At 38.1% G+C, this 16088-nt stretch overlaps 1 protein-coding gene across 4 annotated transcripts in view; it reads right to left on the bottom strand.

The window, feature by feature from the left end:
- Window positions 1–369: 369 nt before the first annotated feature.
- Window positions 370–16088, bottom strand: part of LOC125403661 (uncharacterized) — a 67271-nt gene continuing 51552 nt past the window's right edge. For all 4 annotated transcript variants that reach the window (XM_085684326.2, XM_048439200.3, XM_085684325.2 and 1 more), the window contains exons 3-8: window positions 15106–15185; window positions 10817–11640; window positions 9140–9221; window positions 8300–8352; window positions 2604–2724; window positions 370–992 (exon numbers count right to left, since the gene is read on the bottom strand). In XM_085684326.2, coding sequence (XP_085540452.2) covers window positions 894–992; window positions 2604–2724; window positions 8300–8352; window positions 9140–9221; window positions 10817–11640; window positions 15106–15185 — 1259 coding nt within the window. In that variant the 3' untranslated portion in view covers window positions 370–893. The remainder of the gene's footprint in view (window positions 993–2603; window positions 2725–8299; window positions 8353–9139; window positions 9222–10816; window positions 11641–15105; window positions 15186–16088) is intronic.

The following is a 16088-nucleotide window of genomic DNA, read 5'->3' as shown; positions in this document are numbered from 1 at the left end:
GAGGCCCTCTTTCAGTTGATACTACACCTCATCAAAATGACAAATGAAATTAACAATCACACCAGCCTCTTGCAGAAATACCACATAATTACAGTACCACTTTGCAAAATACATAACTATAAGCTTAGCTGGACATGGGGGCTGAGGTCCAAGTCACACTTTGATGACTCATCGTGTCAGGACCATTATTATTTCGGACTCCAAGTATCAATGGTCAGGAAAAGAACCATATTTATATTCAAATATTATTTGAGCTGGGGAGATAGCAGAGTACTAGATCACTGCCTACTATGCTTAAGGCCCTGGGTTCTTTTTTTACAAATTACATTTTTAGTTGTATATGCATAAATAAACAAACAAACAAACAAATAATGGTCACACACTTTTATTGTTTTTCATGTGTTTACAAAGATGATAAACTTAGAATTCTGACAAAAGAGTAAGTTTCCTTTTATGCTACAGTATGGTTCTACAAAATGTAAACGTATAAAAGTCTACTATTTTAATAATAACATAGCTAAAGTCACTCACAGGAACTGGCTTTTGTGGATAGAGCTTTCTTACCAGTTATATAGGTTTCACAGCTTAAGGACTACAGTAAATCACACTTTTCTCTAACGTGAAAAAACCATGTATTTCTAAAAATAGCTGTTTTCCTAAAATAACCCCACTTAAGCCAGCTTTCTTCTTGCTCATCTCCTTGTTCTTTTATGCAAGCAGTGCTAAACAATTTTTCTTCCAACTGTTTAATATCAACCCAATCCTGACATCAAAACCTACCTAAGAAAGTGCTTTAATAAGAACACTCCTAAGTCCAAGATTCTAAGAATATATTTATGCTCCTAAGTCTGGTTCAGTGCTATTAGCAGAAATCCTTGATAGGAAATGACAGTTCAGTCGTCATCTCTTCTGAGTCCAAGGTTCATATTGTTCATTCTGGCACGTCTCAAATTCCTCACTATGGTGAATCTAGTGTGGAGTGACAGATTAGTCTGTAAAAAAGACAAAAAGCTTTAAGTTTGGGAGCTTAGCACTTTAACAAAATACTCTTGAATTTGGTTATAGGTTATTAAAAATAGAGTAGGGAGTCATTTGTGGTGGCACACACCTGTAATTCCCTGGGAGGTGGAGGCAGGAAGGCCAGGAATTTAAGGTCATCCTCAGCTACAATAATACTGAGTTATAAGTCAGCCTGGCTACCTGTGACCTTTAGTAAAAATTCCAAAGACAGACAGACAGACACACAGAGACAGAGAGAGAGAGAGAGAGAGAGAGAGAGAGAGAGAGAGAGAGAGAGAGAGAGAGACCAAATTAGACAGTCAGACTTGTTGGTACATGATGCCTATAGCTCTATAGTTTTGGCGTCAGCAACATGGGAGGTGAAGGTAGGAGAATTGGAGGTTTGAAGTCTATTTGGACTACACAGAGAGTTCAAGGTCAACTTGGACAATTTAGTGAGACCCTGCCTTGAAATAAAGTATTTCCAGGCACAATGACATATGATTTTAATCTCAGAACTCAGGAAAGCTGGAGTGTCCCTATGTGCCCGAGGCCAGACAAGTCTACATAGCCAGCTCTAGGTTAACCTGGCTACAGTAAGACATTGTCTCAAAAATGGTAGTGAAGGGCAATGAATACGGCTTAGTTTCATTTTATATAAGGTCACAAAGCCCAAGTTTATTTCCCAATCCTTCAGAAACACCCTTTTCAACATCATCTCAAAACCTAGGTCAGAAAGAGAGTTAGTACTGCTCTGAGCTAGAAGTCGTTTGTATATTTTCTGTTTTCCACTTATGATTCACACACATACACACTCTTCTCCTTTTCTTTGACTTTCTAAGACACAGTCTTGCTATGTAGTTCAGGATGTCCTTGATCTCTCAGTCACCACACTACCATGCCTTACTTATGAATTACATATTTCTATGCATAATATAATCAGAACACAGATGGAATAGTGTACTTGGATTATTTCACCTCATTGCTAAGTGAAGAATGGCATAAAATTCCTTTAGTTTCAATCCCTTATAAAAACTCTTTAGACATGTATTAGTTTGCTTTTTCACTTTAGTACACAGTCTGGTAAACATGGATGATTCCTTTGTGAGGATCATATTGAACATTTATGCAGCTACAGGACTAAGTGTATGGGAGTATGAACTAAATCATGCTATGACCGAGGTTTGTTTGAAAGTCTGGAGAGAGGGCTCAGCAGTTAGGACCTGAGTTTATTTCTCAGCACCCTTATCAAGTAACTCACTAGTGCCCGTAGCTCCAGCTCCAGAGGATCAGGTGCACTCTTCTGCTTACACACACACACACACACACACACACACACACACACACACACACACCACACACGGGCAGAGCAGGAAGGCAGACAGATAAGACATAAATACACATTAAAAATAAATAATCATGGTATGGTTGGTTCATTATCCCAACTTTTCTTTCTTTCACACAGGTAGAAGACAGGAAAAGGTTTCTTGTGTAATGTTTCCTATATGTAAAAGATAACATTATATACTTCAAGTTGACCTAAAATAAACAAGGCTTCCTTAGCATCTAGTGAGCAATCAATTGTGTAATTCCACTATAAGTACCTGATTAGTCCATGCTCCGACATTAAAGTTCAGTCTTACTCCTTTTGGATGACGTGGAATAGTCCTAATTGAGGTGTATCTGCCATTCAGGAATTCAGCACCAACTTCGTATCTCCATAAACTGTCAATTAAAACATAGTAATTAATAAGTAGATATAGTGGCCACTAATCAGATGAGCAACTTTGAGGCCTTCAACTTAACTGTCTGTAGGTCTCATTTCTAAAGGTCTAATAGAAGAAGGTATGTGCTTTACCACTGAACTATACTCCCAACCCTAATTTCCTTCACATCTTTATGTAGCATGTATTCTAATTGGTCTTAATAATAAAAACAGAGTCAGCTATCAGGGTGAAAGCTGAAGGATCAGAGAGGCAGAGTGGTCAACTACTTACCTCTACCAATGCTCAGACAGAAGAGGCAATCCTGTCCCAGACGACCTCCTCAGACTGCCTGCTGTCTCAGACTGCACTGAGCTCCTGTCTCCTCCCACATTATATTCCTCTCTAAGCCATATCACTACTGTCTCCACCTCCTGGTGCTGGGATTAAAGGCATGGGATTCTAGAGTGCTGGGAACACCTCTGTATGAGCTGTTTCTTTTTAAAACAGATTCAATATCGTGTAGCCCAGAGTAGCCTTGAGCTCACAGAGATAAATCTGCCTCTGTTTACGGAGTCCTGGGATTAAAGATATGTTGCCACCACTGCCTGGCCTCTATGATTAACTAGTGTGGCTTAGCTCTGAACTCTGATCTTCAGACAAGCTTTATTTGTTAGATTACAAACAAAATATCACTACCCCTTGAGATGAATTTTCACTTGCTAGATAAGAACCCAGTTTTACTCTGCTTTAAGTATAGTATATTTGTAACAAAAGTAATCGCAACTTTCGTAGGAAGAAAATGAATTTGTGATTGCCTTGGACCAGGGTGGGGAAAAACATGGGAGAGGGAATGGTACGAATGAAGAGTCAGTTATAAAGAGTATAAAATTTTGGGGATGACAGTGAAAACATTCTAAAATAAGACTATGATGAAGACTCCACATTTTTAATATACTAAAAGCCACAGAACTGTGTAGTTTAACTACATAGTATAAAAAAAATGAAGCTTAATAAAACTGTTAGAAACTGTGACTATAATCCTAACACTCAGGAGGTACAGGCAGAAAAATCAGGAGTTCATGGATATCCTTAGCAACATAGAGTTTGAGGCCAGTCTTGACTATATGAGACTGTCTCAAAAAAAAAAAAACCCAAAGCAAGCAGCTGCTTGCTATCTTCACCACTATGCCTACCTACTTTTCTGAGTCCCAAACTTTAAAAATGTAACCTTCCCTTTCCCCGTTTCTATCACGTTTGATAGTGGCTAAAATCCCAACCTTGTTCAGAGAGTCTGAGGCCTACTTTTCCACATGAAGTTTATAAATATGCTTGCTTTCTTGGACCTTAGATCAAAAGACATCTTTCTCTCTTCTGCTTCTCCTTCTCCCTCCTCCTGGCAGAACTGCTGAGATTTACAACTTGTCTGCCCTGTCACTATTTCTTTTTTCTAACTCATAAAATGGTCCTTATATTTAAGTAAAAAGAAGAAAGTTACAAAAATGTTAGCTGGAGGGCTAAGGGTGCAGAACAGTGGCAGAATACTTGATTAGATTGTATGAAGCCCCAAGTATCATTCTCTACACCATAAAAATCCTAAATGAAAAATTGAACTAAAAGTCAATGTGGCAGCACAAACCTAGAATCCCCCAAAACCAGGAGAGCAAGGCTGGAGGATCCCAAGTTTAAGGGCAACCTGGTTACATAGAAGGTAGAAAACCATCCCATGACATCAAGACCTTGGTGGCTCCCACCCAAGAGAAAAAATTAGTAGAAAACAATGTGGTAGCACATACATAGAATACCCCAAACCAAGAGTTTGAGGCACGAGCATCTTGAGTTTAAAAGCAAGCTTGGATTTCTGTGAAATTTGTTGTGCCATGTTGCAAAGAAGTGTTCAAGAAAGGGTCTTATGGGTGGCTGCTAGCTGTTCTGGGTTATGTTTTGCCTTATTAATAGCTCTTTCTGTCAGTAAACAGCACAGCATCTCATGCATTCTAGGCTGACTTGAATTTCATTAAATAGTTGAAGATGACCGTGAACTTTAGAAGGTCTTGCCTCTAGCTCCTGAGTGTTGGAATTGCAGACATTAGCCAATAAGACTGGTATTATGCCCTTCTAGGGAATGAGTAAAGAGATTCATACATGTGAGACAGGCAGTCTACCAACTGGACCACACCCTCAATCCAAGGGGAAATTTTTTATTGGGTAGCTAAAATAGTATCAGGGAGTAGGCTCATCATATATAGTCACACTTTACCATAGCACAACAAAGGGTCCAAAGGCTATGTAGTTGTCTTGATATTATTACTTGTATTTTTCTAGTCAGCAGTTCTATATAGCATAAGGTGCTTTCTATAATAGTTTTTTGTCTTGCTATATTGTTTCTATTAGGTTTTGAGTGGACCAAAACTGCTTTTTGGGGAAAAATGAGAATTCAGTAAATAATGAGATATATAATAGTTTCCTTCCTCCCTTCCTTCGTACACCTCTCTCCTTCCTTCCTTTCTTCCTTCCTTCTCTGCCATTCCTCCTTTTGCAGCATTAGGCATCAAACTCAGGGCTCTATATAAATCTAGCCAAGCACTCAACTGAATCCTTTAATGTTTAAGTTTCCTTGTAAAATTATTGTTGCATTTTCTCTGGCATTTTTTTCTTAATTTTTCCCTTTAACAACATGTACCTGGTTTAGCCTAATGAAATCATAAGACAAGGCGAAAGTCGGAATGACTGACAGTGAGAAGGTTGTGATTTGGTGAAAATGTGTGTGTGCATTAAAGATAAAACTGGAATCTTACAAGAGGGCAAGTTGGGTAATTCAGATGTTTTTATTTGCAGAATGGACTCTAGCTGACAAGCAGTCAGAAAATAGATTCTGCCAACCACTACAATGATCTTGGTAGTAGGTACCTCCCTAGAAATTTCTAATAAGCGGGCACCCTGGGCAGCACCGTGATTCCAGGCATGTGAATGCCTAGCAGACAAGCAAACCTGGATATCTGAGCTGCCAAACTGGGAGATGACGGATGGGTTCTGTTCGAAGCCTCTGTGAGCAGTAAAGGTGGATGCCAGGCAGGCCCGTTGTGGGCAAGTTTCCATGTGTATGGGGTGGTGGTGGTAAAAGGGCTATCGATCTTTTGAATGACTTTTTAGATGCCCCCAGCTTTCAAATCTGTTTGTTGAGCTATTGTTTTAGCTAAAGCTCTTAGAGAAACTTTCAGTCTGTGACTCATTCACTTCACTGACCTTGAGTATACTTTACTGAGTATTGTACTAAATTCACCACCTAGAGGCAGTTGGCAGGGTTTTTGTTTTGTTTTTTTAACATATGATATATGATCTCTGATCTCAATCATATGATACATGTCTTATAATGTGTTGGGCTTCAAAGCAGCAGTTCTGAGAATACCCTCTTTGAAGGCCAAGAACATTGGAACAGAGTTCTGTTTCCTGGTTTCTTATTACCTCTTAGCCTTGCCTGGAAGCTCAGCAGGAGGGAGTGGCTGAGACAGAGAGGAGGTGCCTAGATGCCTCCTATTGGGTAACCTGCTGGGCTGACCAGCAAATTTCCCTCCTTAAACCTCACACCAGTTTCTCTTCAAAGTTCTTAAAAATATCCCCAGAGTAGCATCTTGACGGTCCTCTGTCCCTGGAGACCCACTCTTCCTCTATAAAGAACTACTCATTATTTCTTTTAAGCTGGTTCTAACAAAAATACTTCTTCCTAAAACTTGCCTTCTGTGACCCATGAACTTCGCTCTTCAAATTTTAAGACACAAACTAGAAAGCCATTGGCTTTGGTGGCTCTTGAGTTTTCCATGACACTAGCCCTCCAAGGCTAAGCTCCCTAAGAACTTGTTCAAATAATAAACCTCTTTTTTTTAACCTGGTTGTGGTTATTCTTTTCTGACCCATCAAGACTGAATCTACTGCCTATAGCCATAGTAAATTTTTAAGCAACAAAAGAAAGTGAATATTCTAGTGTTCCAAGAATTAGACCTCCTCTGTACTTGTAGTTATTAAAAGGCAATATAGAACAAGAAGGTTTTGTTTTGAGAAAGGGTTTCTCTGTGTTGCTCTGGCTGTCCTAGAACTCACTCTATAGACCAGGCTGGCACTGAACTCAGAGATCCATCTGCTTCTGCCTCTGACTCCTGAGTACTAGGATTATGGGTGTACATCACCACTGCTTAGTCTCATAGGTTTTGTAGACACAAACTATTTGAATGTACCTTTGCACTTTTATTAGTTGTATGATTTGGGGAAGTTAAAAAACAAAAACAAAGCAAAAAAAATACCTTCCTTTGCTAGAGTGGCACTCCATGGCAGAGTTGTAAATCATTTTGTATGTACACATGATCCTAGGTTTGATCTCTAGTAGTACCAGAAAAAATAACCACCCTTTCTTCAGTTTCAACGTATCATTCTGAAATATGGAAATGCTAATGCCATACCACAAAGGAATTCCAGAGATAAATTAAATTATGAATATAAAAGTGCTTACTTACAGCTTTCGATTATTTCATAAGTTCCTTTGGTTATACCCATTTCAACAGTAGTATAGCAACATTTTTGCCTTCCCATTTGAACAAATTCTCCTAGTATCATTAAACAAGTTTTAGACAGCCACCCCAAAAATCCACCACAAGAAGCTAGCTCTTAAATTCCACTGTAAGAGGCCAAAGTATACTATCCATAATTAGCCTCTTTCCTGTAACCACTATGCTGAGCCAATCCTTTTGGAAAACATAAGACACCTGGGAAGCTGTGAAAAGCAAATGAAAAAATCAAAGTCTCCCTTTTATGAGAGAGATGTGTACATCTGCAAAGGTAATCTCCATTTAGAAGTGTTTCCCCTTCTTGCCCTACAAAAAGAAGGATAAGTAATAAATGTAGATCTCATTTTCCATTCTTTTCCTGACCATCTCCCTAGCAGGCCTTTCCCCATATCTGTTTATTTCAGAGAGAATGATATTTAAGCACAGAATCTAACAGACCATGTTCAAGTCTGCTCTTACGGTAGGGACCCTCATTACCTACCATTTGTACAGCACACAGTCATGTTAAGAAACTTCTGTTTTTCTTATGCTTGCATTTCAACATGTTTTTTTAAACAGGGACCCATATCAAATAACATCTAAGAAAGGGTAAAGGAACATAGAATTCTTGCCTCCCTGATACCAAGTCTTGCTACTATTGCTGCTAAAATGGCATGCTGAAATTCATCTAGCTTGTCTAGCAGACCCTATAATTACACACAAGAGTTTCCAATCTTAAAATTGAAATGAAGACAAAATCTAATAGTTCTGATTTCCCAAGTGATAATTCCTGTAGAGAAAAACAGCCATTTTAGATTCAAAATTATGATATTGAAGATATAACATCGGAATATGATATATAAAAGTCTTAGAAGTAAAAATAAATCCAAGCCAGGCAGTCATAATAAAGAGTTTTCTAATTCTGACTAGGATTATTTACACAAATTGATAGTTTTCAAAGTCAGATTGTAAGGGCTCTGGGCTGGATGATAACATAACATAGAATATAAATTCAATGCCAGTTTTCATATTTTTCCCTTAAGAATTACACAAAGTTACCTGTCAGAGCTTTCCTCACTTTCAGCAGAGCTCCTATAGCCTTCTTCTACCATCTAAATGGAAAAAAGTTGAAACAAATTATTGAAATGACATCTTTATTCAGTACAAGGTGTTGTTTTTTAATCTAAATTGTAACCCTCAGAATTTAAATGACAATATTCCCTTTGCTTGGTTCTTAATACTGTTAGCTCTGGCCTTGGTCATCTTGTAAAGTGTCCCCATCTTGGTTAACCACGGCAATTCCCAAGCTAAAGTGACTCAATTCCTAGAACTACAGTAAGCTGCTTTTCTAGTTTCTTGCTGACCCTATGCTTTCCAACCCCAGCAGTGGCTAGCCAAGATCCTCTGACACTATCTTCACACAGACTGGTAACTCTTAGCAATAGCCACTCTGTAACTACTTGTGTCTAAGGGGATCACAGGCTCTCTAGTTTCTTGAAGTAGACATCTCCCTAGTACTGCAATTGAGAAGAATCAAGTGACTTCCCCAAGGCCTTATATTCAGAGGATTGTCTTGAATTTAAGCTCTGTCTTAACTTCCCAAATGCTGGAAACTTAGGTGTCTGCCACCATGCCCAGCTCCAAGGACAATTAGAAAGCAGTTCTACTGTAAGACTGGAAACAATTTTTGTAAGCATATATAGCATGACATATGGCTTCTTTGTACACTGACATTGCTAACATTTTGAGTTTTTAAACTCATGAAAATAATCATTCATACAAATAAATGCCAAATTTTCAAAGAAGCAAAATGACACAAAAGGAAAGCCTAATTAAATGAAAACATTACATAAAACCACACAGATTTTTGAGGTAGAAAGTAGAAATCATTACACTTACCTCTCTATTGAGATTAATTAGCTCATTTCTCTGCTGTTCCTGATCCCGTAAGTATTCAGTCATATCTATTATTGTAGAAAATCTGGTATTCATCATAAAGGGTGAAAATTCAGAAAAACATTTTTTACCAAAACATATCACTGACAGATGATTCAACATCTGTGAATTATTTATTCAATTTTAAGTATGTATGTATGCTTCTCTGTCAGAGTATGCACATGGGGATGCCAGAAGAGGGCACCAAGTGTTCTTCATAATCACTTTCCACATTTTGTTTTAAGAAAGGTTTCTCTGTGATATAGGGGCTTGCCTTTTCTTGGTTAGTCTGGGCCAGCAAACTTCAGTGACCAGTCTTGTCTCTCCCCATTTCAGTAACTACTACAACTTTGTGTAGGACACCTGGTGTGGGTGCTGCACATCAAGGGCTCTACTGCTAAGCTATTTCTCCAGCCCCCTAGTTAACATTTTTAAGGAGAACATTACAAATTAATTCTCTTTATCATACTGAAATGTAAAATAGTTATTAGTTGTATGCTACATCTAGGAAAATAGATGAAATTAGGAAATATACCAAGTGAGGTAATCCAGACCAAGAAATACAAATGCTGCATGTTCTCTCTTTTTCAGGGGTCCTCTGAATTGTTAGATGAGAATGCACGATCTGAAGTAACCTCGGAAACGGGGAAAGCACAATAGTGGGAGGAGGAGGCTCTCTAGAGCTGTGCAGAATAGGACACTGTTGCTGTGAAGGGGAAAATCACAAACTAGGTTGGGGATTTAACTGGAAAGCATGGAAGAAATACAGAGGGAAAAGGATGGAACAATAATTAACACTAAGAATGCATAACAAAGTCATAAGAAAACAGTAATTTTGTTACATGGACTTAAAATACACATACATGTATGTATTTAAACATATGTATGTAGTTTGAATGAAGTTGTGCCATTTTAAGTTCCAATGCTCCTCACAAGAATCATAGACAACCTAACAAAAACCCAGTGCTAGGTATGGGAAGTGTCCCTTTCAATTGTTGTTACTGAGAGTAGAAGAGACTCCCAAAACAATGTAGGCTATTGCTGTTGCCTTTGTTTGCCTTGCATAACTTGAAGGTATGACCCTGCTGAAGACAGCACACATGTTAGACAGTGGACTTGGAGGAACTGAGCTACTCAAAGACATATTTGCTGGGCAGAGGTTGTGGCTCAGAGGTAAATCACTTGCCTAATATATACCAGGTTTTGGGCATGATTTCTAACAACAAGAAAGGAGACAGAGACACACAGAGAGATTATTGTCTGCTAAAGACTTTTAGGACTCCTTAGGAAGGAAACAAATTTGTTACAGTTAGTTATATCTTATCGATTTTACATAATTTGTCGGTACATTACCTTGCCTACAAGTTTGGAAGATGCAAAAGAACTAGATACTAAATGAACATATTTTGGTTATTGGGTAGGCCTCGTAGAAAAGGTCAGAAACTGGGAAACAAACTTAGGTAACTGCATGTGCATGACTCTTGATACCCTGAGCCACATAACTGGAATAGTCTGAATCGGAACAATTTCTGAATTAGGAAAAGACATATTTAGCTAATAAGATACAGAAACATGCTTATACATTTCCATATCATTTAGAACACTGTACTAACATTGATAACGTATTGATTTTGTTTTTACCTGTCCATTTCAGAGTCAGAGTCTGATGATGTTTCGCTTCTTTCAAATCTTCCTCTTTGACCACGGTATCTCTCTTCATGACTGCGAGATCTCCATGTACGGTTGTTATGAGCTCTCCCTGAGTGGTCATGATTAACCCTCCCAGCATGGTTGTGATGAGCTAGCCCTGTGTGGTTAGGATAAGCTCCCACTCTGTGGCCACGATGAGCTAGCTCCACGTGTCTACCATAAGCTCTCCCGGCACGGTTGTAAGGAGCCGGCCTTGTGTAGTTAAGATGAGCTCTCCCTCTGTGGTCACGGTGAGCTAGTCCTGTACGGCTAAGTTGAGCTCTCTCTGCATGGTGTTGATGAGCTATACCTGAGTGGCTAGGATGAGCTCTCCCTGTGTGGCCAAGATGAAACCTACCAGAATGGTCATGATGAGGTCTATCTGAGTGGTCATGATGGGGTCTACCTGAGTGGTCACGATAGTGTCTACCTGAGTGGTCATGATGAGGTCTACCTGAGTGGTCATGATAGTGTCTACCTGAGTGGTCATGATAGTGTCTACCTGAGTGGTCATGACGGCGTCCTTCTGAGTGTTCACGATGGGGTCTAACTGAGCGGTCATGATGTGGTCTATCTGAGTTGACAGGAGTGCTCCTGAAGTGGCTATAAGATCTTCTGGAGGGATAGCCATGAGATCTGCTAATGTGGTGGGCACGAGATAGAGAGTGGCCATGAAATCTCCCAAAGGAAACTTGATTTCTTTCTATTTGTGGATGTCTCTCTTCTGATTGGATTCTAGTCCACCTTGATTGAACTTCACGGTTGTCATATCTCATCTACAAAGGAGCCCAAATACATAATACATATGAAACAGATAGTCCATGATTTGATTAAGTCGTAAGGATATTGTTCACAACCCTTGTTTCCCTCCTTCCTTCCTTCTTCTATCCCTCCCTCCCCTCTTTACTTCTTTGAGACAGAGTCTCACTATATAGTACAGGTTAACCTGGAAGTTGAGATTCTCATGAATACTTGAATAGGCTTGTGCCACCACACCCAGCTTCTCAAGACCATTTCTAGCAGTGACTTTCTCCCAGAAATATACTATGACTCATTTTATACACTATTTTGCAGATGCAACTTAAAGACCTAAGTCTCATGTACCATGTCACCAGCACAAAGATGATTATACACATGTAACATAAAAATATGGAAAATTAGGTGTCTTGTGATTTTTAATAATAAAACAATCAAACTATGTAACTTTTTAATTGAGGAGATAGACTGGGGGGGGGGGCAGTTAAGATCTTATGCTGGCCAGAAACTCACTATGTATCCAAGCGTAACCTCAAATTTCTGAAACTCCTGCTTTCACCTCAAGTGCTATGATTAAAGACATGTGCCACAACATCTGGTATTATGTAGTACTGAGGAGTGAACCCAGATCTTTATGCATGCTAAAGCAAATATTCTACCAAATGCACTACTTCCACAGCCCCAAGAGCAACAGAGTATTTAATAATGTTCTTAAAACAACTTCTTAAGATCAAAGAAGAGCATTACAAATTATTCTCTTATTTCCCTGTCCAGGGATCATTAAAAACTACCTTTTAATACAAAAAATACATAATTTTAAGGAGAAAAACCAAATCAAGTGGACAGTATGCTCTAAAGGAAGCAAAGCATTGGCTTGATGCAATGTAAGAAAACTGATCTGGTAATAACTCAGCTTTTCTACCAAATGGGCTGTAGAGTGAACCACCAAAAAAGAAAATAATGAAAACTTTGACAAATGTCTATGATGTCCAAAAGAGTAAATGAATAACATAATATGGACTGTAACAAGAAAGCAAGCTTTAAACTAGCGTATGTTGCTTATCAAGGAAAATATCCTTATATCTGGCATTCCTGTGTCCTGCTATTACAATGTTAAATACTGGAAGTAACTGTTAAATATGAGGAAGGTACTAATACAAAGAATATTATATATAAACAATTTGAATAAAATAAAAGTATGAAAAAATCAGTTGATTTGCTGAAGGCTAAATCCATAGCCACTCTCCAGTATTTCTATTGAAAACATGAGTAAGTACAGTAGGTAGAATACCCATGCTACTTTTTTCATTTTAAGTGACTAGTGTTGGGAGAACAGTAGGTCATCATGAAAAACAGGATAGAGGCACATCTCCTGAAGACCCTTTTAACAGAGTTTTCAATATTTTCATTAATGTTGTTGTAAGGAATATTTTCTGTGCCGGGGTTATAGCTCAGTGGTACAATGCATGTTAAGTATGAGCAAGGCTGTCGTTTCCAACTGTTGCATTCCTAAGAAATTATTTGTATCAAGTTAGGTACTATAAGATTCCTAAATTTAAAAAAAGAAATAAATACTGTTAAAAAGGAGTAAATACTTAAGAAAAGAAATAATCTTAAAGGTTATATATATAATTATATACATTATATGTGTAAAACCTCATATATATATATATATGTATATATTGTGTATATGTGTCTGTGGTGTGTGGGTATATGTGCTATGGTGTGCATGTGAAAGTCAGAAGCCAATTTTGTATTAGCCTTTTTCCTTCCACTTACAGTGGTCCTAAAATTCAACTGGGTTGGATAGGCTTATGTGACAAGTACCGTTACCATGTTCTTTCCTATTTACAATCACAAACCTATCACAAATATTTATATAGACAAGGTGTGGTAAGCTTATGCCTATAATCCCAGCACTTGAAAGGCTGATGTCACATATGTGTCTGTCCACAAAGGCCAGAAGGCATCAAAGCCCTTGGAGCTGGAGTAACAGGATGATGTAAGCCACCCGACGTTGGTACTCAGAATTGAATTTGGGTTCTCTGGAAGAGCAGCAGGGGCTCTTAACCACGGAGACATCTCTCTAGTCTTGATTTTTGGTTTACACAATCAATTTGAAGTCTATTTTTACACTATAACTATACATAATTGTATGAGAGACAGGCAGTGGTGGCATACACCTTTAATCCCAGCACTTGAGAAACAGAGGCAGGCAGATCTATGTGAGTTTGAGGCTACAGAGCAAGTGTCAGGACAGGCTAGAAGATACACAGAGAAACTCTGTCTCAAAAAAAAAAACAAAAAAGGTTGTATAAAGATAAATTTAGAATGATTATGTAGGATAGATAAATGACAGTCACCAACAATCTATTTTTTACATTTTTATATTTTTGTAAATTCAAAATTCCTGATAATTGAAAATAAAAATAAAATGTTCATTGAAATAGTTGTAGTGATAACAAGTTAACTAAAAATATACTATTTAAATTAAATATAGGGTAGCATGGAAAAATGCTAAGAAGAAATCCCTGTTCTCACCAAAACTTAAAACTATCTTATTACAAAATATATTAGTTGGGTTTAGTGTTTAGAATAAGAGTGGCCCCCATAGGTTCATATATTCAAATGCTTGGTCTGTAGTTATTGGAACTGCTTGGGAAGTGTCTAAGTTAGGGTTTCTATTGCTGTGGAGAGACACCATGATCACAGCAACTCAGAAAAGCATTTAATTGGTGATTGGCTTACAGTTCAGAGGTCAACCATTGTCATCGTGGTGGGACACACAGGAAGACACAGTGCTGATAGAAGAAGCTTAGAGTTCTATAACTGGATTGGCAGGCAGCAAGGAGAGAGTGATACTGGGCCTGGCTTAACCATCTGAAACCTTAAAAAGCCTATCACAAGACACACTTTCTCTAACAACGTCACAGCTCCTAATAGTGCCACTTCCCATGAGCTCATGGGGGACATTTTCATTCAAACCACCACAGAAAGAACTAGGAGGCATTGCCTTGTTGAAGATGTGTCACTTGGGGGTGGGGGGCTTTGAGGTTTCAAAAGTCCATGCTATTTCTAATGTCTCTCTCTCTCTCTCTCTCTCTCTCTCTCTCTCTCTCTCTCTCTCTCTCTCTCTCTCCCTGTCTTGTGGATGAGACGTAAACTCTTTCTGTTGTCATACTCCTCACCATGATGATCATGATCATGGATGCTATCCCTCTGGAACTGTGAGCTCATGGTGTTTTGTTACAGGAACAGAAAAGTAATTAAGACACTCAACGTGTGTAGTCACAGGACTCTGAGGACTGAGGCAGGAGAACCATTACAAGTTCTTTGTCAGCTTAGGCTATATAATAAATAATATCGTAGTTTGTCTTATATAGCAAGACCTTGTCTCAAAACACACTCACACAAACACACATTTAAAAATGAACAATATTATATTTCAGACCCTTGATTTCTGTTAACTTTTGGTGTTGACTTACCAGATGAAGTGGAGGCTGATTTTCTGAAAGTCTTTGTCCAAAAAAATTCATGTTTCTTCCCCTATCACCGCTTCTGAATCCTGTATATTATTTGACAAAAGTTATTTTCTGTCTTTACCTCAGTGAATTCAGCAGCTTTCAGAATGAGTTTTTATACAACATTCTTTCATAACCCTCACAGTGTCTGATTGTCTCACTGAATTTCACAACCGCTTTTGCCCGTCTTATCTAAACTTACTATTTAGAAGGAGCAATCATCATTTTACACACTATTTAAGATTTGGTTGTATATGGTACAAAGTTGGAATTAATTAAAATAAATTGCCAGCATAAAAAGGAGAGATGGGAAAATGATGCTTTTTATTAATCATATCAATATTTGTCTTAATTATCTACTTTGCTTTGGATATAAAGATAGCTTAGGAAATATTTATAAAATATGATCTGGGAATATAGTTCAGTTGGCAGACTGTTTTCTTAGCATTCACAAAATCGCTGTTTGATCTCTAACACAACATAAAACTCAGTGTGCTAACCCATATCTGTAGTATTGGCACCTGACAGGTAGAGGCAGGAAGATCAGAAGTTTAACGTTATCCTTGGATACACAGCAAGTCGGAAGCTAGCCTGTAGTACATACAATCCTATCTCAGAAAAACTAATTAAAAAAATACAAATCTCTGAAAAGCTTATGAAGGTCAATTTTAGGTTTTATTGGGAAATACATGAGAACAGACTTTCTTACCTGTCTTAGCTGTACTGCCCCTACAATAACTAATCTCTGTTTCTCATTAGAGAATGAGTCCCTGAAAGATTCATATGAGGGCTGCAATAGATTTGGGTAAGCTTGCAGAGGCTTGCAATATGCACTGTGTTAAGATGGTGATTAACAGCTGAATACACCAGAGAGACCCTTAATTGTTGAAAATACATCTTTACAGTGATAATCTGTACAGCATGTTTATACTAAAATATGTTCAGTG

This window comes from Myodes glareolus, chromosome X (genome assembly GCF_982192425.1).
Source record: "Myodes glareolus chromosome X, mMyoGla1.1, whole genome shotgun sequence".
NCBI classification, from domain to species: Eukaryota; Metazoa; Chordata; class Mammalia; order Rodentia; family Cricetidae; genus Myodes; species Myodes glareolus.
This window is presented reverse-complemented; position numbering and strand designations above follow the sequence as displayed.